This window comes from Otolemur garnettii, unplaced genomic scaffold, assembly GCF_000181295.1.
Source record: "Otolemur garnettii isolate 467f Iridium unplaced genomic scaffold, OtoGar3 scaffold00154, whole genome shotgun sequence".
Classification (NCBI taxonomy): Eukaryota; Metazoa; Chordata; class Mammalia; order Primates; family Galagidae; genus Otolemur; species Otolemur garnettii.
In genome coordinates, this window is record NW_003852549.1 from 1,217,863 (window position 1) to 1,242,736 (window position 24,874).

A 24,874-nucleotide genomic window follows, 5' to 3' on the forward strand; every position below is an offset into this window, starting at 1 on the left:
AGAGGCAGATTAGGTTACGACACAACTCTGATTAACAGCCAAGAAAACGAAGCCTCAAGGAGATTCCCAGACTTGTTCAATTAGAAGGTGGCCACAGCCCTAGAAGCCAGCATTTCTAACCCATCTCCCTGGGCTCCTCCCCAGCACTTCACAGCTTCCAATGACCCTGTTATTCTTCAGTGAGGTGCTAGGCCAGGAGCGTATAGGGCCTCGATTAATATTTACTGAGCAACATAATTACAAATATCCTTATTCAATATAGTGACATAGTCTGAATATGTAGATCCAAAGACACTTGTAAATTTATCTAACTCATACCCTAAATTAGGATAATGAACTAATGATTTAAATGACTCCCAAGTTCATATGGGCACAGTGGCTACAGCCAGCCGAGCACAGTGACTATCATCTTCAGGGACACTTCACTTTCAGCACAGCTGTCTCCTTTCTTTGTGATCTGGGACATGGCACTAAAGCCTTTTTCTGCCTTGCTTTCCCCTGCCAATCAGAGCAGGGGAAAACATGTCTTTAGATCTACCTAACCTTTCCGGGTAATGTAAATGTTAAGGAGGGAATGGGAGTGACATCAACAGTTACGGGCACAGTGACAGTCTCAATGAACATTATGTAAGATAATTATTGTTGTTCTCATTTGTTGTCATAATATGATTGTCGTCATCCAGACTGTCCCAAGGCTGGTTGCCAGCTATTCATTCATAGGCCCTTTCAGTCTGGCCCTCGCAGACCACACAGACGGGATCCTCTTTTCTTTCCTTCCACCCATTTTATCAGGTGATTGATTTGATGATCTCCAAGATCTCTCCCAATTACAAAATCCTGGATTCTTCTTAGTAGAATTTCAAAACCCGAGTTTCTTCAACTAAATACACTGGGATCTTAACTTTTGAACTAATAAATAATATCCATCAAAGTCTTTTTTTTCCAAAAAGGGAAAATAACAATAAAAATGTTACACAAATTGGGAAATGTGCATATATTAAATATCTCCTGTTAATATTTCAGGGAATTAACTGAAATTTCCTGAAAACTATGTTAGTACAGCGTAGCCCATGCCCTTAACATATAATACACAACCGTGGGTCTTCTTCAAAGTCCCAGAACTGTGAGACTTCTTAAAGAAGTCAGTGGCAAGTGGTGACTAAGTCAGTGGTTCTCAAAAGTCAGAGGTTCGGCGTCTCTGGACCAGTTGCAGGTCCTTGATCTAGGCCTGCTGTGTCAGCAATTCTGTAGATGAGGCCCACAGTTGTGATGTGAAGACTGACAACCACTGACATAAGCAAAAAACCATAAATAGGAGGTACCCTCAATGAACCTGAAACAGTAAATAAATATAATAAATAAATAAATTTTTAAAAAATAGGAAGCACAAATTCTGTTTCTGGTAAACACTTGCTGAGTCAGCTAAAACTAAAATTGAATCTGGTCTTAGGAGACATCTACGACAAAGGTCTGCTAGAAATAATTAGGAGTCAAGTAACCAATCAATTGACTGAAAAATAGGCTAAGAAGTCATTCTTGGTTATTCCTTCTAGAGAAATGAAGGACTAAGAAAAGAGAAGTGCAGCAAAATCACCAGAGACTATCAGTGAAATAATTCTTGCTTAGTGGAGAGAACTTATCATATGCAAGAAATAATCTAAGTATTACTCTGTTTCGTTTTGTACATTAAAAAATATTTTTAAACACTAACGACTCCATGCCCAGACTTATGAAAGTCTAATGTAAATATAGAAGGGAAGACTTAATGATCTATGCCCATCTTTTTATCTGGCAAATATGCACCTTTTCATTAAATGTCACATTGAGAAAATAATTTAACATACTCAAAAATATAACCATTTAAACAATGTATAAAAGCAAGAAGAGAAAAATCAATGTTAGAGATATAGGAACACAGATGATTTTATTTGTTCAGGGCTATTCCTATCACATATGTATACCAATCCCTGATCCCATTCTGAAATCTAATAGTTCTAATTAGCTAATAGAGATCAGTATCAATAAACCAAACAACACACCCATCTAATCCCATAAGCCTTTTGTCATAGTCTTACCTCCTTTGATGGGATTCAATTTTCTAACATTCATCCTCTTTTCCCTGCACACTTTCCTTCTGCTCCCCTGACCTCTACCAACTAACATTTTGTAGATGCCAAATTCAGTCTATTGATAGACTTGATAATCAACTGAGAATTCATTTTTCTTTTCATCCTGTCAGTGGTGACAACCTTTCTTCATATATTTCCATGATATTTTCCCTTTCTGTCTTCACAACTAGACCTTAAGATTCAAGAGAATAGGAACAACACCTCCTCCTCAGAGCCCAGCACGTGGCCTGGCAGGGCAAGCATCTAAAAAATAACATAAGCAAAAAACCAAAGATAGGAGGTACCCTCAATGAACCTGAAACAGTAAATAAATATAATAAATAAAAAAATTAAAAAAAATAGAAAACACAAATTCTGCTTCTGGTAAACACTTGCTGAGTCAGCTGAAACTAAAATTGAATCAGAGAAATGCAAATCAAAACCACTTTGAGATATCAATATCATCTAACTCCGGACATCCCACATAACAAAGTCCCAAAACTACAAACGTTGGTGTGCATATGGAGAGTAGGGAACACTTCTGCACTGCTAGTGGGAATGCAAGCTAATACATTCCTTTTGGAAAGAAGTTTGGAGAACACTTAGGGAACTAAAAGCAGACCTGCCATTCAATCCTGCAATTCCTCTACTAGGTATATAGTAGAGGACCAAAAATCATTTTACAACAAAGATATTTGCACCAGAATGGTTTATTGCAGCCCAATTCATAATTGCCAAATCATGAAAGAAGCCCAGGTGCCTATCAACCCATGAATGGATTTACAAATTGTGTTCTATGTATACCATGGAATATTATGCAGCCATAAAAAGATGGAGACATTACCTTTTTTATGTTTACATGGATGGAGTGGAACACATTTGTCTTAGTAAAGTATCTCAAGAATGTAAGAAAAAGTATCCAATGTACTTAGTACTATTATGAAACCAATATATAATCACCCATACCTTCATACGAAAGATAAAACACAACTATAGCCTATGATGCAGAAGGGAAGACGAGGGTGAGGGGAGGGGAGAGGGGAGGCCGGGTGGAGGGAGGATAATTGGTGGGACCTCACCTATGGTGCATATTGCAAGGGTACATGTCAAATCTATTAAGAGGAGAGTATAAATGTTAAGTAAGTGAGGTGAAGGCTATGGTAACTAGATTGATGTAAGCATTCCAAATTGTGTATAATCAGCACATTGTACCCCATAAATACATTAATGCACACAGTTATGATTTAATAAAAAGTTGTTGAAAGAAAAAAATAAACAAGTGTAATGCCAATTAATAAATAAATAATAAAAAGTGTTCCCTGATGACTGTGTTTGTAGAAAACAACGTTCATCTGAAATCTCATAGCCCCAGGATTTGAGGATGCAGCACTAAACTTTTTTTCAGAGAAAGAAATTAATACATGTATATGAGCACCTTATTAAAGGAGAATGTATTTCTCATACACATTTATCACATTTTAGAATCTTAGTAAGTGTTCTCAAAATCATATTTGTATTTTTTTTGTTAGAACCTCTTTCTTTGCTCATTCTAACGTATGACATTTATTTTGTCCAGTTGGTTATTACTGTCTTCACATTTAGTTTCACTGACCCCAACAAAATGAATAACAATGTGTTCCAGAATCTTCAGGCTTACCCATAAGTCTGAAAATTAAATGAATTATAATAATACAGAAATGGCTTTCAAGGATCACAAGAATAACTGAAGGAATTCTACTTTAAGAAAGAAAAAAAATCTTGTCATGAACATATTTGCTACCTGCAGCACATTGATTTATGGAAACTATCATTCCAAAAGATGTTGGCCTGGCATAGATGAATTACCAAAGAAAATCACAGATGAACAGCCAAGCTGTAGTGGGGTTTGGTACTGCCCAAGCCCTGAGGACAACTTCTGTGGGACACTCCATATTGCTAAAACCTCATTTTCATTGTGTGAGATACAAAGAACTCTCAAGTAGGTTAGAATTGGTCTTTCACGTTATAAAGTTCAAGCAGAAAGATACTATTTTTGTTTATTCTGCATGCCTTCACTGAAGAGGAATTCTAGAATGTACAAGTAGAAACGAAATTCTTGGCCAGCAGACTGACACAAGAGAAATCTTCCAGAAACACAAGGCCTGGGATATTTCAGACTCCTGGCAGACTGAAAACCTTTACTGCCTTTTATTCATAATCAGGGTCCAGATCAAGTGCCGCTCAGGGGCCAGGACCTACATGTGAGCCTAGAGTTTGGCTCAGAAGTTGAACATCTTCCAACAAACACTCTCATAATAGCCGGTGTCTCTAGACACCAAATTATTCTGGTCAGTACAAATGTCACTGACTAAAGAGACATTGAAATTTATGGTCACTGTGCTCTAGAAAGTAGAACTAAGAAGGTTCTTAGGTAATAAACAGAAAAAACACATCCAATGGCAGTTTTATTCTATAGATTTTCTTCAATCTAGAATGATTCATACCGGAGACACAAAACTGTCTATGGTTGCCTATATAAAACAAGACATAAAAAAGAGAGTGTAAATTATAATATCATTAGTATCATAAAAGGTAAATATTTTAGGAATATGATTGTGGAAGGAATTTCAAAATCATAAAGTAGCTACGGTTGCAGCACTTAAACTTACACAGATAAAAACATTCTTACTGACTCCTGTTTTGTGCTGTGCCTCTCTAGTAAAGGAAAAATACACCTTTAGATATTATTGGTACAGAGTTCCCCCATTCAAGGGTAGACAAGGGACCCCAGTTTTCCTATGCCTGGGCAATTTCATGAAGGGAATGTTGTGACCTTTTTCCCAGAGCTGGAGGAACTGCATTCATTCGTTTGTCAATCATTTAATAAAAAAAGAAAAAGAAAAAAGACACTCATTAATATTGAGAACATCTTTCATCTGCCAACTCCTGGCCCAGTATAATTCTCAAGTCCTTACACCCCTAGATAAAGGACCCAGGGTGGAGTCTCCCCACTTGGGTCTTTCCCTCTGCCAGAAGCTCTGGGGCTTTTTACCCTTTCTATATTCCTTTCTCTCTAATAAAATCCTATCTTACCACTGATCTGTGGTCCAGGAGTTCGCTCTTCAAACCCCTGAGATCAAGGACCTACTGAAGAAATTCCAGTAACATTTTATTACCCATCTACCCTAATTAAGATTTGTTCAAGTTTCAAAGTGTACATGAAACAAGCAAATTTTCATATTGGCAAATTTCACCACTACCACATCTGATGAGGTGATACACAACCTGCAAACAGCTGTGCACAAAACAGCAGAAAGCTGAGAAAGCAACGAGCTGAGCAGGGTGGTCTTGTGGAGTGCTGGCTATGAGAGTTTCAGCTCAGGGCAGGGGAACGGGAGAACAGGGGTGAGACATAAGAGGGGACCATGGAACACAGGCCTCCGAGGAGACAGGGAGACGGCCACCAAGTTCTCTTTCCTGGCAAAGATTCACATTAAAGTCCTCCAGGAGAGCAAAGATCATGGTAGACACAGCAGATTCCTTTAAAAGAATGTCACACCTCCTAACAGACTATGATTTGCAGACAGAGGTGAGTCTTATCAAACAGGGCAGAAATTGTTAGAGCTGTGATAACACACATTTTATAAGATTTTACTTTCAAAAACATTTTAGAGCCTCTGCAGTATCTGCAGTGTCTTTGCAATTAGTGAATTGTCCTGGTGCAGGAAGCGAAGAGTTCAGTGTGAAAGGAAAAGGGTCAAAGATAATTCAGATCCAGGACACTACCAGAGGGCAGGACCCCACAGACAGACACGACTCCTAATTCACTCCTGTTTCCACTTGCTGGTGAAAGATGGGGTGATAGAAAACAAAAGAATGCCTTGTAATTATTTAATATAATTGTGTGTCACTTCACTTTATTTTCTATTGATGATAATAAAATCTAGCTTAATTTTTACTGCTTGTAAGTTTGATATAGTTAAGCCTACAGTCAGAGGTCAGCTATTTTCTAATATTTCCTATACTTTTGTTTCTTCTGTTTCAAGTAAAAACAAAAACTCTACTGGAGTTTGTTAAGGACAACATCAAACTAGACAATGCAACTCACTAGTGCATAAGAGGCAGAAAGCAGAATGGGCAAGCAGGTGTCGTAGGAAAACAGCGAAACCCTACACTGTGGTCATGTAGAGTGTCAGAAAACGACAGAGGAAAGCATCCCCACATTCACACTAAGCCCCGCACAGACATGTTCCCAGCCTGCGGGAGGTCTGCATGGAGGCTCTGCACTGCTCGGGAGGGCGGGTGCCGGCGGCTGCTGGAGCGCATCACGGGCCACTCCACAGAGTTTGTTATAACAGTTTTGATTTTGATGCTTATATTTTCTAAAATTTCAGGGAATGCGAACATATAAAGAAAGCTTTTGCAGGCAAATTAATTGAAAACTGTGCTTTGCATGTACCTGTTTTTCTCCGCTAGGCTTCTTGTGGTTCAGCAGCAGCTCCACGGCGCCCACCACCTCTTTCCTGATGGCGTGCAGCAGAGCGTCCCCCACGTACACGTTAAAGCTGAGCAGCAGTTCGATGAGCTCCAAGTTCTCGTTTTCAATTGCAATGAGGAGAGCAGTTCTCCCAAGAGGGTCAATGCAATTGATATTGATTTTAAAATAAATTTCGGCTTCTTCTAGGGATTTCTTGACACTTGCATAATCTCCCTTCTCCACAGCATTTAAGTAGGCTTTTTCCGACGGGGAGAGTTCTGATTCTGCTCGTACTATCCTCAGAGGGATGCGATCTCTGTAGGGGGCATTTACGTTTCTTTTATAATAGAACTGAGCCATGTTCATGCCATGCTATTTCTTAGACTCTGAAAGTACAAATGAAATCACAAATTAGTGTCAGTGTGCTTTTGAAATTATTATGCACCATACTTCTGTTCTAACAATGATATCAATAACAATATTACCACTATTCTTAACTTCTAAGCGTTAGGGTTTGTTTCCCCCATAAACAGTGGAAATAGACTTAATAATTATTCAGCTACTTAAAGACACAAGTTACAAAATCCTAACCTAAGAAAAAAGAGGTCAGTATTTGATAAGTTATTTTAAAAGTTGCTCTAAAAGTGACATTTATGAAAGTGATTTTCACCTATAGAATATTAGAAATTATGTATAAATGTAACATAAATAAATACAGTTGTTAAGAAAGCAGTTTGGAAAGCAGAGGCCGTACTTTGGGCATCAAAAATTGGACCAGGGATATTCAAATATACCATTCACTGTCAATATTACTAATCATAGAAATGCTACTGAAATTATAGAATATCATTGTCTTGGCAAAATACATTTCATTTTTATATATTCTTTGCCTAATGCTAGTACCATTGACATCAATGTTAATTTAAATTAGTAACATTAATATCAAGAAAAATACTGAACCTGATAAACAAAATTTTATTTTTTTCTCTTTGCCAGTAAGGTCATTGAGGAGGAAAGAATGTGAACTAATGCAGTTAATCATCAAGATGATCTAAACCAGCGGTTCTCAACCTATGGGTCGCGACCCCTTTATACGATGAAAATACATTGCGACATTAGGAAGGTTGAGAATCACTGTTTTAATCTATTCAGTTTCCAAAAGAAGAGTTCTGAAAGTGTTTAAATAAAAAGTTTTTATTATAAAAATGCTATTTTATTCATTCTATTACATTTATATTATGAATGACAAGCCTCAATGCAGAAAAGATATAGGTGAAAATGAAGAAATTACTTCAAATAAATGAAAGATCATGTTAAGATATAGTAATAACAAAGTTGCTGGAAGCTGTATTAATTTTGTATCATGTCAGTGATACAAATTTATACAAAACAGTATTCTATTTTGAATATAATTTCTTTATTGTTATTTCTTAATTTCTTACTTATTAGCAAAACTATTTTATTGTTCAATGTTACTTAAACTCCTGTGGTTTTTTGCATATGTTCTATATGTAAAATTAAAATGGATGGGTCTTTTTTTTTGCTGGGGCTAGATTTGAACCCACCACCTCTGGCATATGGGGCCGGTATCCAACGCTTTTGAGCCACAGGTGCTGCCCATGAGTGGGTCTTTCTAAACATGTATATTCATTTTAATTGTTCTTTTGAACCCTACTTATTTTATGAGCAAATTAACCTGATTTGAATAATGCTTTAACTGTATGTTAAATATGCACTGCATTAACAATTATAATTTTATTGAAAGTAATATTTTCAGTCTGGGAAATTTTAAAGTTTGCATGTTGACTCAGTTTATTAAGGATTTCAATTATCAAGTTTAGTTCACTGACATGATATCATTCATGTCAAGTTAGATTAGATCAGATCTAGATATTAGATTTCGCAAATATCTGGATGCCAGAACTAATATACAAAACTATTATTTCATAGTTTTTCCCTCTGGCATGTTAGACTTAGTATTTTGTAGACTAAGCAGGAGTAGTTCTTTAAAATGTCTTCATTTCAGGTGACTGATTAGTTGCCTGAAGCCTGATTATAACTTCAGTGTTTGGGGGATGCTTTAACTCATTCTAGAATAACGGGAGTATCATTTATATTACAGAGTAACAATTTCATGTCTACCCACTGTAACTGCAACTTCAACAAATCAAGATGTTTATCTAGGTCATTTGGATGCCTTTAAAATACTGGCTTTAGAAAGTTACTTCTCACCCATTTCCCGAGCACATCTCTTCCCACCCCCAGGTCAGCATCCCTAAGAGTGTTTGAGATCCATGCCACGTCCTTTACACTGTAACTTTATCAGGCTCTGTGTTCTACTTTAGCAGGATATATACTTCTCTATTACCTCACTTTCTTTTAGCCCATGACTCTTGGAAAAATATGTGAAGTTTTCTTTTAGAGTTGAATTCAAGGTTTCTCACTAAGAATATTTTTTGGTGAGGGCAAGTGTTTGAATGTAGCTTACCCACAATACTGGTTAAAATAAAAATATGCACACAGTTACACATATAGACAAATGCCCACATCCACACATTATATCAAAAATTCATACAGATTATGATACAGTCAGGATTAGGAGTCATCCTAGAGAATGAAAAAGTTACATTTGATTTTATTTCATTTACTCAATTTTATACATGTTACTACCAAAGAATTAGATAGGAAATAGCATTTCACTCTTCATTGTCAAATCACAGAATGTCAGTTACTATAAGGGACCAGTGGATAGGACACAAGTTACTGGAGAATCTGGGGGAGGAAGGCGGATAAGGAGATATGAATCCAGATACGTTCCTTAAAATTAAACTGCATAAGCACATTTTAAAAAGAGTGATGCTACAAAGAAAGAAAGACATACTCTAGTCAAACATGGTATTTAAGAAGTGAACTTGGCACAAAACATTGCATTAAGATAACCTGTTTCTCTATCTGTAAAATGAGGAAATCAACACTGACAGAAAAATGAGTGAGAAGAACCGAATAGTGCCTAGAAAGAGCTTTTATTAACTCTCATAACCTTTCAAACCCCTGAAATTGAAAAAAATATAAGAACTCACATGAGGAAGACTAGATAGATTTTAAATAGATTTAAATTTTAAATGCATTAAATTAAAACAAATATTTACAATGAAATCTTAAAACAGAAACCCTCAAGGAGAGAGAAAAAGAGAGAGCTGACAACTCTGGTGGCTACAATCTTAAGAGAATAAGGAAGATTATTCAATTTTTTCATACATAGACTTATCTTTTTTGATGATTTGAGATGCAGGAACTGAAGGTCAAAAAAGTCAAATTTAAAATTTTGTAACTGTGCTGTGTGAATGTCGTAGTAAGTGGAAGATGCCGATAAGACTGATGGAGTTTTGAGCTGACACCCTTATCAGCCACTGTGGAATTACTGCCGGATGGGAAGTCTGTTACAGAACAGAGGACCCGGTGTAGCAAATACCATGACCTCAAGTGCTGAGGTAGAAGATTGTTCCTGTTCCTGCCCTTGTAGAATAAACTTTCTGAAGAGGAAAACATTTCCCCCCCCATATGCTTATAAAATTGAAAGGATCCTTTGACCTAAAAGTTATTTTTCCTAATCATGCTGGGGTTTTAAAAAACTAAAAATATGTAAATTAAAATATGATATTGATTGTAAGAGAGATTTAAGAAATCATCTCTAATGATTAAAACTAGAATTATCTAAGCAACATAGACATATACCAGAAAACAAATGTTCCAGATATTTATGTAAATCTGAAGGCATTTTTCCTAAAGGATAAGCTTGGTTGTCAGGGGGAAGAACAGTCAATTTGGGTTTCAAAGAACATAAAGGACAGTAAATACACATATAGAAATCTCCACTCTTTAGTATATATCAGTAAAGGTAAAATGGATTTCCCCCAGACATTCTTTTTTTTCTCTTGTTTATTGTCAAAAAAATACACGTTTATAGATGTGATCTCATGACACAGTGAGAAATAAAGACTCTTGTTGTTGACTATTGTTACATATACTTCAGTTTTATTTAAACTTTCTCTGGACTATCATAAGATATAAACATTTCCTGGATAGTTCTTTAATCTAATTTGAATTTTTCTTGCTACTCTTCATGCCCTAGTATCTCAACAATACTTGGTATATCACACACTTCACATGAATAATGCTCTGGATTTTTTCTATCACTCTTAACTTCAGACACTTTTTAATTTTATTGGACAGGAAACTATAAGTATAGATAAGGAGTTGAAGTCCTACACCAAAAATGTCATGTGCTGACTGAAATGTTTGTGACTTAGTCCAAGCAAAAAAACCCCAAAAATGAAAAACAAAGGAACAAAAAACTGCCAAAAGTTTTATCTTGTTTGCTGTTATAAAATCAGTACTAAATTCCTTTAAAAGGTTTTAGGGGGCATTTCTAAAAATTCTAAGAAAATGATATTGTACATATCACTCAACAATAACAACAACAATCAACCCACTATATTTACTAAAATATGATTTCTTAGAATTTTATGGAAGGAAATGGAGATTATACTTATTTTTAAAATTAAAGCTCTTTAGGAGTTAACAAGAAGAAAACTTGAAACTAAAAACTAAATAACCCCGTTTTTAAAATACACATATGGAGGGGAATAGCATATGCAGGGTAAGAATTTTTATTTAGCTGCATTTTCATCTCATAGGATTTTGAAAACATATGCTTTAGAAAATATATGTAGTGGTCAAAATTTGAATATTCACTCTGAGAGTTAGAACATATGCATTGATCTATTTTTTTTAACCCCCAGATTTCAAAGGAAAAAATGTTCTCTCCTCACTCCAGCCACTAATCCAACTGTCCGAGCTTCTTCCTGTGCTCCCAGTTCCCTGGCACCTCACATCCATCGTCTTCTTTCTGGCCTGAAACCTCCTCCTGCAAACCTGCTTCTTCTCCTCAAGTCACATACAGATTAATTTCTCTTATTATAGTTTATAAGAGGAGTTTATAAACTTTAGGTTCATCTTTCATTTACTCATGTACTCTCCCTAACATGGGGTTTATCCTTATCACGAAGACAATTTCTTCCTTAATTGTGTCCTGGTAGTTGTCAGGCACATTCAGCACTTCTCAGGTGTTATGAATATACTACTTGAGTTTTCACTAGCCTCTGAAGACACGTCTCCCGATGTGAAACCTGCTCTGTGTCGGGTGCTGTGACACTCTTGTCTGATGTGTCACCTCCACCTCAGCATTCCTGCTCTCTGAGCGGTTTGCATGTACCCTATCCTTCCTTCCAAAGCAGAAATGCTGATATGACCAGGCTTCTGCCTGTGGCTCTTTCTTTCACTTATCACTCTCCTTACTCTTAGCCATTACTTGTTATTTAAAATACTCCAGGAAACTCAAAAATATCTTTTAAAATATGAGGTCTGACAATGACGTTTGTGAAACTGCCACTATGTGTTTACGTTAGCTGCTCTGTACAGACAGCTGGGTAAGATTTCATAACCTTAGTGTATCACTGTCACTCTGTGCCAGTGTTGACCTGGGGTGGTGTATCGCTAAGTGGTGTTCCTTATTGTTGTGTGGTTTTGTGTGCCACTGGGAGAATGTAAGAGCTTGAATTAGAGCAATAAAATTTTGTAAATTTTTTTTTTCTTTTTTTTTTTTTATTGAACGGTAACTATGTACATTAATGCACTTCTAGGGTACAGTGTGGGGTTTTCACATGCAATCTGAAATACTTCCATCAACTGGTCAACACAGCCTTCATGTCATTTTCTCAGTTATTGCTTTAAAACATTCACATTCTACTCTTAGAAAGAAAATTTTTTGTTAAACTTGGCAAGAGTGGAAGTGAAATAAGGGATATGTTAATTCAAGTTTATGGGGTAGTGTCATGATGAAAACAGCAGTGTACAAATGGAATTTACATTTTTTTGAGAGGAGAGAAAGTATCACTGATGAAGAGTGATTAGGGCAGTCAGTAATGAGCAGAAGTGATAAAAACATTGAAAAATGCACTGAATTGTATGTCAAAAATTCGGCTGACTGTGAGAAGCATAGCACACCAAGTAAACATCTATACAGAAAGAGGAAAATCTTAACTGAAAATCTTGACCTGAGAAAGGTGTGTGCAAAAATGGTTCCGAAGGAGTTCACCAAAAAGCAAGGAGGGGTCGAAGTTTGCTGAGACCTTTTGGAGATACAAGATGAAGCTTTGGGCCGTGTTATCACTGAGGATGAAACCCCAGGGGTTTTCACTAGGGTGTACCAATGCCACCCTGACACAAAGGGTCAAAATATACAATGGAAGTCAGCCAATTTTCCATGACCAAAAAGTTTTTTCAGTTAAAATCAAGAGTCAAAATGATGTTGCTAAGCTTTTTTAATATCAGAGGGATCATTTATTATAAATCTGTAACCACTAGACCATGTTTACTATTTGGAAATGCTGACATTCTGGACATTAATGGTAATACAACAACAGGTCTGACAGCCATTCCAGAAATTGCTCTGAAGGGTGGACTAGGCACTTACTTTGGTGCATAGCTTCTTGGGGAGTACTTTGAAGGAGACCGTAGTGATATTTAGCAATGAGATGTGTAGTATTTCTTCCAGGATGAGTTTGTGAACTTCACTGTCAGACTTCATATGCTATAAAATGTATGTTGTCAGACTACACTTCTCTTCTGAGTTCTGAACCTGTGCTATCCAGTATAGTAGCCAATAATCACAAGTAGTTATTTCAGTGTAAATTAACAAAAATTAAGTAATATTAAGAATCATTTCTTATGTCTTACAGGCCACATTTCCACTGCTCACTGGCATTCCTTCACTGCCATGTGACTGTCTTGATCTCCTCATCTTCTACATGGATGATAGTCAAAGCCTCCTAAATAATCTCACTGTTAACTAGTCTTGCATCCTTTCTATTTATTCTCCACAAACCACATACCTAATCTTTAAAAAATGCAAGTCTGACTGAATCACCGTCTCACTTATAGTCCCTAAAAGGCTGATAACCATTCACAGGAAAAAGACTAACTTATTATGGAATCTTGGTCCTTCCAGGATCTGGCTTCTAACACAGCCCTAGGCACACCTTATTTTACACTGCCAAGAATGACAAGCTACTTGGCTATAATATAACTCGGCAGCTTTTTCCCACACTGTCCTTTATAGCTTGAGTATCTTTTCTCCCCTGGAGGCTCCAGCAATTCCTGCCAACTTTTCAAACCTTACCTGAAGTATTATAGCCTCCAAGCATTTTTTCTTCCTTCTTCTCAAGGCAGGGTTATTAGGCCTTTTCTATGCATCTTTATAAATTCAATGGATCCCTTAGATATGGAATACATCTTACTAGTCTGAACATAGGAGATTGTGACTTACACAGTTTTGCACCAGTGCCTACATTTTCTTGAAGAATCAGGGAATTAATGACTATATTCTTATAATTATTCCATTTTAGACTAAGAAAAAAAAAGCTTCAAACACTAGCCTAAAATTGGTTTAGCATGTTCAGTCTATAGCTATCAAGCTATTAAATCAACTATGCAAAATATTTTCAAGTTTTTCCTATTTTTCTTCTCTGATACCTTTACCACTATGCTTTTGTCAGCTCTGTAAGGAATTACAGCTCTAAGAGAAATTACAACTGTAATGTGTATGTCAGTCAACACACATAGCACTCAGGGCTCTGAAACATGCCTCTCAACTCTACTGCCTAAAATCTTCAGTAGGGTATGAGACTGATCATTTCCTGATACTTCCAGGGGAATATGAGCACAGAGGGAAAAATTCAAGTTATCTTAGGAAAAAAATTTGAATATATTATAAGAGAAGAAGTAGAGATAGGGAGGTGCCTGTGGCTCAATGAGTAGGGCGCCGGCCCCATATACTGAGGGTGACAGGTTCAAACCCAGCCCTGGCCAAAAAACTGCAAAAAAAAAAAAAAATAGAGATAACATACCAGAAAAACAGAGACTAAAATATGCACATTAATGTCTATAAAATTATTAAAAAGTACAAGAGATAAATTTAGGATTAAAAAATCATTAGGATGAGGTAAGTGGAGATACTGATGGGACAAAAGTAGAATGGATCAGTGATCTAAATATGAAATTCTCTCAATTTATAAAATATAAAATTTAATTGAAATGGAAGATAGAAATACAAGGGGCAATATCTACAAAATATCAATCATAGGAAGTGAAATGAAATAAGAGAGTATAGGAGCCATTTTTATGAATAATTACCACAGTTTTCATAATTAGGAAAAGTTACATAAGATCTCACATTGAAAGAATCCATGGTGCCACATAGAATATGGAAGAACAACTCCATTTTGGATAGAAAAAATTCTAAATATCACCTCAACCCAACCCCCTTTTTGACTGCAACCCCATGCTTCATTAGGAATAGATATGTCAACTTTAATTAGTTGTTCGTTCTAGAAGAACTTTGAACATGAAAGGTGAGATTGCTAACCAATAAATACTCATTATTTCACTGTTTATATTCATGAATTCTTGCCTGTTTAGTGAGATAATATCTTGCTCACCTGGGCAAAGAGCTCCCTTACTAAACAGCAGCTTACTTATCAAAACTGTCTTCAGACATCCCACCTTGCCAACTCCACCAATCATAAACCATTATGTCACAAATATCACCTCAACCCAATCATTTTCCCACCTCGAAAGGTCCAAGTTAAATTGCCTGAGGCTTGGCTGGTAATCCCTATAAACACCTCACCCTGACTGCCCTCATCTGTGAACTGGAAAACTCAGTACTCTCCTTTCCTGTTCTGAGTTCTAATAAGTATAGCTTTCTTTTATTAGAAGAATGGGTAGTTATATTTTGAAGAGTTCAATAAATAAAAAATCAGGTTAACATCAGATCTCTTAAGAGCAAACATGGAGGGAATGAGATACTGCTTTGGAAGCAGGGAAGGGGGGAGTGGAAGCCCAGAAACTAGAATTTTACATCTTATTAAAATTTACTTAAATGAAGGAAGGAATAAAATTGGTCTCATACATATGATCTCAGATAATTTTTCACTCAAGAGCTATATGTAAACACAGAAGAATGCTATACATAAAGATAAAACAAGAATATTTTCTTTTATTTAAATGGTCAAGATATTATTATCTGTTTTGTTCACTTACATATCCATGGTGTATAGAGCAGGGTCTGGTATATAACAAGTGCTCAATACATACTTATTCAATGGGTGAAATAGTTTCCGAATACCCATATGTCATATTTGTAGACCACCCCCTGGCAATACCATAGGGCATGAGTACCAACATCCTTGAACTCACAGAGCCTAAGATCCATTAGAAAGGACCCACAAAAAAGTAGCAAACAGAGTAATTATAAATTTTGATAAGTGATATATAATAGAAGTGGTGGTGAGATGAGATGGAGAAATTTGGCAGGAGGGAAAAAGATGGAGAGCTACATAATGTTGAATGGACAAAGGTAGACTCTTTGAGAAGGAGACATGTTAAAATGGAGGCTGTCTGGAAAAAATTCAGCAAACATTCTGGGAGGCTGAGGGAGGAGGATCACCTGAGCTCAGGATTTCAGCACCAACCTAAGCAAGAGTTGCTCCATCTCTAAAAAAAATACTAGCTGGGTGTGGTGGCATGAGCCTGTAGTCCCAGCTACTTGGGAGCTGAGGCAAGAGGATCACTTGAGCCCAAGAGTTTGAAGTTGCTGTGAGCTATGATGCCACAGCACTCTACCCAGGGAGACCAAGTGAGACTATGTCTCAAAAAAAAAAAAAAAAAGTACAGCAGGAAGTATGATGTTAAAAGGAGCAGAGAGTGAGAAAACCATGATGCAAGAAGAACAGGATTCCTTATGGGATACATCAGCCAGCCAGTTGGTGTTAGCATAGTAAGGGAAGGAGTAGGGGAAATGAGGAGGCAGTCCCCAGTGTAATACGAAGTTACAGAAGGGCTTTAAGTGGGGGAATGACATAATCTGATCGCTGATTTTGAAAATCACCCAAGTTGCTGATTGATTAGGAATTGTGCAAGAGTAGATGCTAAGACACCATCTGCCCATAAGCCAGTAAGCGCCACCAAGTCTACAGGAAAGTGCAGACATTCACCCCCGGATTAGGAATGCAAATCTCACAGACTCTGATGGTAGCAAAATATTCATGGGGATTTAAATGCCTGCTCTTATTTTAGAGTTTATTAATATTTTTATTAGTCTTCTAATTAAATATATTTTGAGTAATCTTACTCTAATTCTGCCCCCCCAACTCCTATTATTTTTATAATTTGTAGAATTTGAAGTTTTTCAGGAATAGATATCATTTTAAAACAGCAATATTTCCCTGTGCATTACTCTTACTACACCAGAAACACGTGCACTTCTTTCCTGTGCTAAAGAGACCACTTGTCTTCTTACCATGAAAGGATAATCTGTCCTAAGGAAAACACTATTAAGAAGAAATAGGTGTGTGCACTGTAGGACAATATATTTCATAAACAAGTTCTTCACAAGATCATTCAACAGAAAAATGTAAATCAAAGGGCCTCCGCCATAATCAGATTCTTCTGGTTTCTGAATTTGTGGGTGTGTGAACATGATTAGTTATGGTTGCAATGCGGGGGAGTCTTTTGCCCAAAACAGAAAGTCTGAAGATAGCAAAAATATGAGAAATGCTTATAGGTGTATGCACATATAGTATTTTTGATAAAGTGATCCTTCTACTTAAAAAATTAACCTATTAGGAGATAACTGCAGAGTTAAGAAAAGACACCATTTGGCTGAGATGTAACTCTTTTTCTTGCTATTGCAGTGGTGTGTGTCTGTGTCAGAGAAGGGCAGAGACGGGGAAGTAATTTAAAACTATTGGATAGTAGCAGTTTAACAGGGAGCATGACAAACCAGACTCGGGAGCAGAAAAATAATAAATGGTATTGAGACAACTAGTTAGAAGTTTTGGCAATATTAGTCTGTAGCACCATGAGAATGGAAAATGGATTTTAAAGTTAAGTATCACAACAGATAAAATGATAAAACAACATAAGAAAATATTGGTCTACATTTTTACCTTTTTAAAGGGAAAGAATTTTTTTTCTAAGCAACAAACAATGGAGAAATAACTGTAAGAAAGACTTGTGATGTACATACATAACATTTAAAAGTCTTAGTACTAAAACACAAAACACAAAATTAAAATGCAAAATTAGTAGGGGAATTATTCAAAATAAATATGACAGAGAAGAGTTTATTAAGTAGGAAAGAAAAACAACTAATATTCACAAGAGTCAAATGAAAAGTCCCCTCAAAAGAAAGCAAATATAAATAGAAAATACCCTTAAAAGGTATTATCCTTCTTAAAAGAAGCAATTTTACTGACCTCTATAAGCTGAGAAGTCTACTGATAAGATAAAAATATATTGCATGTTTTATGTGATCAGATTGCAGACAAAAGACTACCCAGAACTGGAAATGATGCAGTGAAAACACTTCTCACATAAATTGCTGGCAACAAACTGGAAAGGAATTAGAGATATGTGTGCTAGTCTTTGGAAAGGTTCAAGTCATTACCCTAGGAATACCTCTTCCAGGAATCTACTCTCAGGTTGCATTTTACAAGGCAGGCACAGAACTGAGCATAACTCTGTTCTTTATTGTTGAGAAAAATTAGAGAGACTCAGAAGCCAGTAATGTCAGCCAGCTCAATGAAGTACTGACTTTCTTTGAATAAAAAAATGTTCAGGTATTAAAATATTAAATATGTGTTGAATTTTAATGTTATAGGAAAATAATCATATTTTTGTAAGTAGTAATTATGGGTAAAATTTTAAACAGAAGAATGCATTTATAACAATAAAAATGCCTATACAAAGAAGGAGGTGACTACACTAATAATTAAGAAAAGTTACAATTTTTTATTTTCTATATATAAGATTTTGATAATGAGAACACTATACTTTTTAATAAAAATAAACACTCTTTTATCACAAAATAAAAGTTTACTTTGTTAAAAGGATAATTTTCCTTAGTAATTAGCAGGACTTCCATGTTTAAAGGATTTTTGACTTATTTTTCATAACTAAAACCAAGATTAATGGATAGAAATGATAAAGAAGACTTGCTTCTCAATAAAACAGTAACTTTTGGGGAGGAAGGAGTTGGAAACAGGGTCTTGCTCTGCCACCCCGGCTAGAGTGCAGTGGTATCATCACAGCTCACTGCAACCTCCAACTCTTAGGCTCAAGTGATCCTCCTGCCTCAGCCTCCCAAGTAGCTGGTTCTAGAGATGTGTGCCAGTGTGCTCAGCTAATTTTTCTATTTTTTTTTTTTTTTTGTACAGATGGGGTCTTGCTCTTGTAGAGGCTAATCTTGAACTCCTGACCTCAAATGTTCCCCAAATGCTCAGGTTATAGGGAAGAGCCACCATCTTTAGTCAGCAGTGACCTTCTAATACTGGGACTTGTCCAAAGGTTAGACTAGTCTATTTCGGAGGCTAGTAAACTCTCTGTTGCTGGCAGTATTCAAGCATAGCAGACACAACTTAAAGGAATGTTGTAGAGAGCATTCAAGAACCAGATGGCTAAACTGGATAATTGTTAATGAATATTGTGACTGACTTTGTGATTTTATTAGTTTTTGATTAGTTATTAACTCTGACAATAAACCATGTGACCGCAACACATCACTGATGTTGCCACGCTTTTAATTCTTCCATTAAAGTTATGCTAAATGATCTCCATGCTTCTATCAAGTTCTATATATTTTTACTCAATTAAAAAACATACCAGTAATCTGTTTTGATATCTGATTTTCCTGCTTGGTCATAGACTGGGAGTCTCTTCATTATAGCCCATTGAAGTTTTCAAGAACTATTTCCAAAATATAGTAACTATTCAGATAAACAAAACTAAAAGGAAGTAATTTCCAATGTGTTTATTTTACGTTATGTAATAAAATAAGTTAAACTTTTGAACATCATATAGTTAGAATTTTCTATGGCAATTCTCAGTCTAAACATTTATTACACTATTAATCTGCTTACTTTTATTAATAAAAGGTACTTATGTTATTGTGAAAGCAATATATTATACATATCTTTCTTTAGATAATAAACAATATATAGGCTTACTATTAAGCTAGATTTAGAAAGAACGTTCTTATTAGGGGTGTGATTTTAAAAATTCACACATCATATTTCTATGTGTTATAAAATAAATAAATTTGTTCAAAACAATTTATTGGGTGTTATTTTGTGCTGGATATGACTATTTTATGGACTCATGATATAAAGTCAGATAAAACACAATCCCACTGGGTGAGTTTTATATGCAAATTACCCTCAAATAAAGCTGCTTAAACAACTGCTTCCACCAACCCCAACCTCAGGAAGGCCTTTACCAAGACCGGGAAAAGCTTGTGACAGCCAGTAGCCAACACCATGTGCCAAGTTCTCCAAAAGGGTTTGCGCAAGGGTTTTGAGGATGTGGAAGAGAAAGCTGTGAACTATACCTGGGGAGAAGGAAAAGCTTGCTAGAGGAGGTGGTGCTTCACTTACGTATTTAACTGTGGGTAGGTATATTTCCAATGACTGTATGGAAGCCAGGGATACCAGAAGAGGAAGCAGGATTCTTACAGAAGTGGAGATGAGAGAGAGTTCCCCTTTCTAAGCTGATTTCTGCCCCTAACATAACTGCATAACTGCAGTTTTTCATCACCAGTCCTGCCTTTACAAAGTAACTTTCTTGCTCCATATTTTTAAGATTGTTGTTACCTCATCTAATTCACTGAGTGATCCTCATTATATTCTACCAAATACTGAATGTTCTTGTGATTATTAAACTTCAAAATATGAATGCCCTGCACAAAATCACAAGAGATAGTAGTAAGAAGTTTCTGTGGCTCAGAAAGTTGAATAACTTTGCAAAGTCCCAAAGCAAAGTGTTACGCGCAGAAGATGCCACAGGGATGAGCAGTAACAATGCTAATGGTTTCAGTGACGGAGAAATCAGAGACAGACATGGTGAAAGCTTTCAGGTAAACCTACCACACATTGCTCAGACAGTTCTCCGTCTAGGTGGGCAGGAGCTGAGTCCTATCAGAGCTGCTCCTTAACGAAGCTAGGCTTTGGCCAGAGTCTCCCATGCTACTTTAACACCAGTCACCTCCAACAAGAAAACAACAAAATAACAGTAACAACAAAACAGTATTTATGAAGACTTACTAGATGCTGGACATTGTTTTAAGCAGGAACTGAAAATGCCCTGGGTTAAGCACTGTTATTAGCATTTTATGGGAAGGAGACAGAGGTTAACGGACCTGACAAAGCTCACACGGGCTTTGCAAGTGTGTTCCCTATCTTGTGCCTGGTGTTCCGTATTATCCGTATCTTGCATTGCACAGATAGCCTTTTACTCTGCTTGTTGGGGACTGCTGCCAAATGGGGACTGCTGCCAAATGGGTGACTGAGTGTTTACCATGTCTACCGTTTTTAGATTGTGTAGTGCGTCTCTTGATTGTGACCTCAGTTTTCATCACTCCATTGCAGATAGTTTTTTTTTTTTTTTCCAGTTTGGCCAGGAGTGGGTTTGAACCTGCCACTCTGGCATATGGGGCTGGTGCCCTACTCCTTTGAGCCACAGGCACCGCCCTGCAGATAGTTTTTTCAAGACCTCAAGAACACTCCTGGACCTCCCCTAAATGTCAGTGCCTCATATCTGAAACTTCTTTGCAAATTGAGTCCTGGTACGGTATTGACCTGCAATTCTCAAGGTAATGGACTGATCTTATTTGTCACTCTCCTGGTCCCTTCTCACTGGGGAATAGTTTCAGGTTCACAGATGTCCATTCATTTGAGTCTAAAAAAGACTCACCACAGGTCACAGGCATCTCCCCTGGTCCCACCCAAACTCCACAGAGACAAGCCCTCGAGGAATCTGATTCCACTCACCATGGATGCAGCCAGGGAAGGCTAGCATAATTTAGTTCTTTGCTCATATGGAATGTAGCAGTGGTGAGTAATTAAGTGTGGATTTCATTTGCAACATGAAATTAAACCCAGGAGATTGAAGCTCAGTGGAATTCTCCTGCATGGCAATTCTCACTCCCTTTGCTGAGCCTTGAATATTTAATGTCCTAAAAACACTATGCAGTTAATAAAAAAGTCAAAGGTATAAACACATGATGTAATCCCTCCCTTTTGTCCTTTTTGTCTTGAACTTTTAATCTTTCTCTTCATCTTTTCGTGTCCTTTGAATTTACCAATGGAGTTTATTCCTACACTGAACTCAAATATTAATTATGCAAACCAAAAGCAGTTTTTAAAAATTAGAATGCTTAGAATACACTTTATAAAGGTTCATTGTACACAAGAATTTGGCATCTCCTAAATATCTCCAACAAATGTCATAATTACCATAGCAACTAAAAAGATTAGGTTTATTTGGCAAGTCAGTTTTCACAGGTTATTTGAATATTCTCCAAATCTATGATGAATTTCCTGTCCCCAGTATTCTGTTATTCTGTACAGTCATAGCCATGTGACACTGTGATCATGTTTTAATAATATAAAGCTGCATCATGATTTGTAAACACTCATCCAAGAAGTTTCATCTCTTCAGTACGCTGGCATTGGGATAGTGAAGAAGAGTACACTTAAAGAGTTTTTATCAGCAGGGACATTAGCATTTTCTTCTAAATTCAATTAGTTCTGTGCCTGGGGGTGTTTAAGCAGATAGAGGCTTATTCACATAAGTGATATAGTTTACTTTTTTAGCAGATCTCCATTTAGGCTTTAACTAAATGGAACTCATTTCCTTAAGTCAGACTTTTCCTGTTATTCTAGGAGTCGGCATAGTACTATAAAGTACTGATTGAAGAAATGAGAAAAAGCTGTGAACTATGTAGGGAAATTGTCCATTCTGACCCTGGCTGCATTATAACATCAATTTCTCTGTTTGTTGGGGACTCAGCAGCCTCCATAAAAATTGAGGAATTAAACTATACATATGCACTCTGGTTCTAATAGACATGATCCCACACTGAGGGGTTCAGGGGTAGAGGTGAGGTGAGATCTGCAAGGAGGACCCCAGCCCTGGGATCAGGGAGAGGCTTTAATGAGAAGAGAAAAAGAGTGGAGTGGAGTGTGACCAAGTCAGCTGCCCTCACATAGTTCACCAGGCTCTTATTAACCTTATCACTGTAGTTGCAATATGGGAGTGATACAGGGTTCCCCCATTCAAAGGTAGACATGGGTCCCCAGTTTTCACAGGCTTGGGAAAATTCACGAGAACAGCTCTCAGTGCACTTTCTACAAATAAGTGAGCAGAGTTCGGATCTCTTCTTTTTCTATTCCACAGGAGACAGCCACTAAAAACCAGATCTTCTTCCACAGAAAGGACATACTAGTGTGCCATGGCACTCTCCCTCCAGGCATAAAACTAAACATACATTCTACCTACAATTCTGGACTCCCAGCACTCCCCTCCACTCCCACCCCAAGGTCTGGAAGCCTGTTCCCCGCAGAGTCCAGAATCTTGAACATTTTCTCAAGAGGTGTGGACAGGGTGTTGGCAAGTCTGTGCTGAATCAGTGGCACAGGTATAAAGAGGGTACTGTGGTGTGAGGGTGCCATACAGGAGAGGGAGAAATGGTGCCCCATGGCACAATGCAGCAGTGGCATTTGTGGTGGTGGGAGTAGTAGGGCTCACACCCGTGGTAATATTTTGGAGAAATACTTCCCGTCTCTCTTACCAATGAGAGGGAGCCAGGCCTCTACTCCAGTGGCAGCCACAGAAACACAGGGAGCAAAGGATATGTCTGAGGTGGTACCTGCCGGGGCGCAGTACAGTGGGATGGAGACTAGAATACTTGCGTGCAGAGGAGGCATACTCCCAGGGTGGGGCTGAGTCAGAATTACTGTTTTTGTGAACCCAAGATGCACCTGGCCCCCAGAGGAACATCGCTGGAACAAAAGCAGGTGTGGCAGTGGCCTAAGCTCAGGGAGGGGCAGTTTTTGAAAGCAGTTTCAGAGAGCCGTTTTTGAGCTCTAACCACACCCAACACAGAGTGCAGCAGAGACAGAGACACCAGCCTCATGAGAACTGGTGCAGGATCAGCAACACAGGGTGGGGCTGAGTCACAGTATCTGAGAACTCAAACAGCACCTGGCCCAGTGGAATGCAACTGGGACAGGAACACAAATTATGTGAGAATATAAGTGGCAGCAACATCAGTCGGGAGCAGGGCTGGAACTGAGTGACACTCCCAAGCTTCCATTAAGCCCCTGAAGTAGTCAGGCTTCAGATCTCCCTGCTGGCTGTTCACATAGTGTGGTGGCCTGGCTGAGGAGACATAGATCTCCCTGTGTCTCAGGCAGGTGCAAATCCCTGGTGCATCTGCTCATTGGAGGGAACTGGGCCAAAGTCCTGCAAGGTTACCAGTGTCTGGATGTGACAGAGGTGCAAGATGGGGAAGGAGGCATCAACCTCCCCAGACTAACTCATTTGCTGGGTGAGCCCTTCTGACTCCACAGAGCACTGGAGCGAGCCACATTCAAGCTGCCAACAGACCCCTGCTATCTAGTTGCTAGAGACCTTTTAAACTCTCCCACTTGAATCTTGGTGCTGAGTGGAAAAATTGATTTGGAACTCTTGACCTGGGCCAATCACCTGAAGACCATCCAAAGTGGTACCCTGGTTGTGTTGTTGTGGGAAGGTTTGATTTTCCTTTTTCAGTTGTTGCCCATGGGGGGTGGGTGTCTTAGTTGGTTGTATTTCTCCACAGCTGAGACTTCAACCCAGAGTTACGGACTCATTAAGATTGGACAGTGACCAGCTGAATACAAGATAGAGCCAACTAGCACCACCACACAAAGCAGGTACCCAGTGTCTCAGGGTACAGTACTGTATGGGTCTTTTGCAAAGCTGTAAGGGAAAAGCTGCAGTCACCATTCCCAGATTTTGGGCAAAGCACTGTCTAATCACTACTCCAGGAGCCCCCAATCCAATTTCACCTTACCTGCTCATCTAGCCAAACAGTGAAAAATAATCATGGGCTTGAATCAGTGCAAAAACTCTGGCAACATGAATAATCAGAGTAGATCAACTCCCCCAAGGAACAGCAAGGCGGACATGCCAGAAGATCTCATTCATAAACAAATAGCCGAGATGTCTGAAATCAATTTTAGAATTTGGATGGCAAATAAGATCAACAGAATAAAAGTAAAGTTGAAATTAAAAATTCTAGGAATAGGGGGGCGGAGCCAAGATGGCGAACTGCAGCCAGCTTTTTACAGAAGCTCCCGTCCAGAAGGAG

The 24,874-nt window shown here is 37.7% G+C and overlaps 1 protein-coding gene across 3 annotated transcripts in view; it reads right to left on the reverse strand.

The window, feature by feature from the left end:
• Positions 1 to 24,874, reverse strand: part of TRPC4 (transient receptor potential cation channel subfamily C member 4) — a 262,688-nt gene that overhangs the window by 167,266 nt on the left and 70,548 nt on the right. For 2 of the 3 annotated variants that reach the window (XM_023519068.1, XM_012811340.1), the window contains exon 1: positions 6,547 to 6,924. In XM_023519068.1, coding sequence (XP_023374836.1) covers positions 6,547 to 6,924 — 378 coding nt within the window. Of the gene's footprint in view, positions 1 to 6,546; positions 6,951 to 24,874 lie in introns of those variants that run through there. The other variant, XM_003799706.3, reaches the window with a different exon arrangement.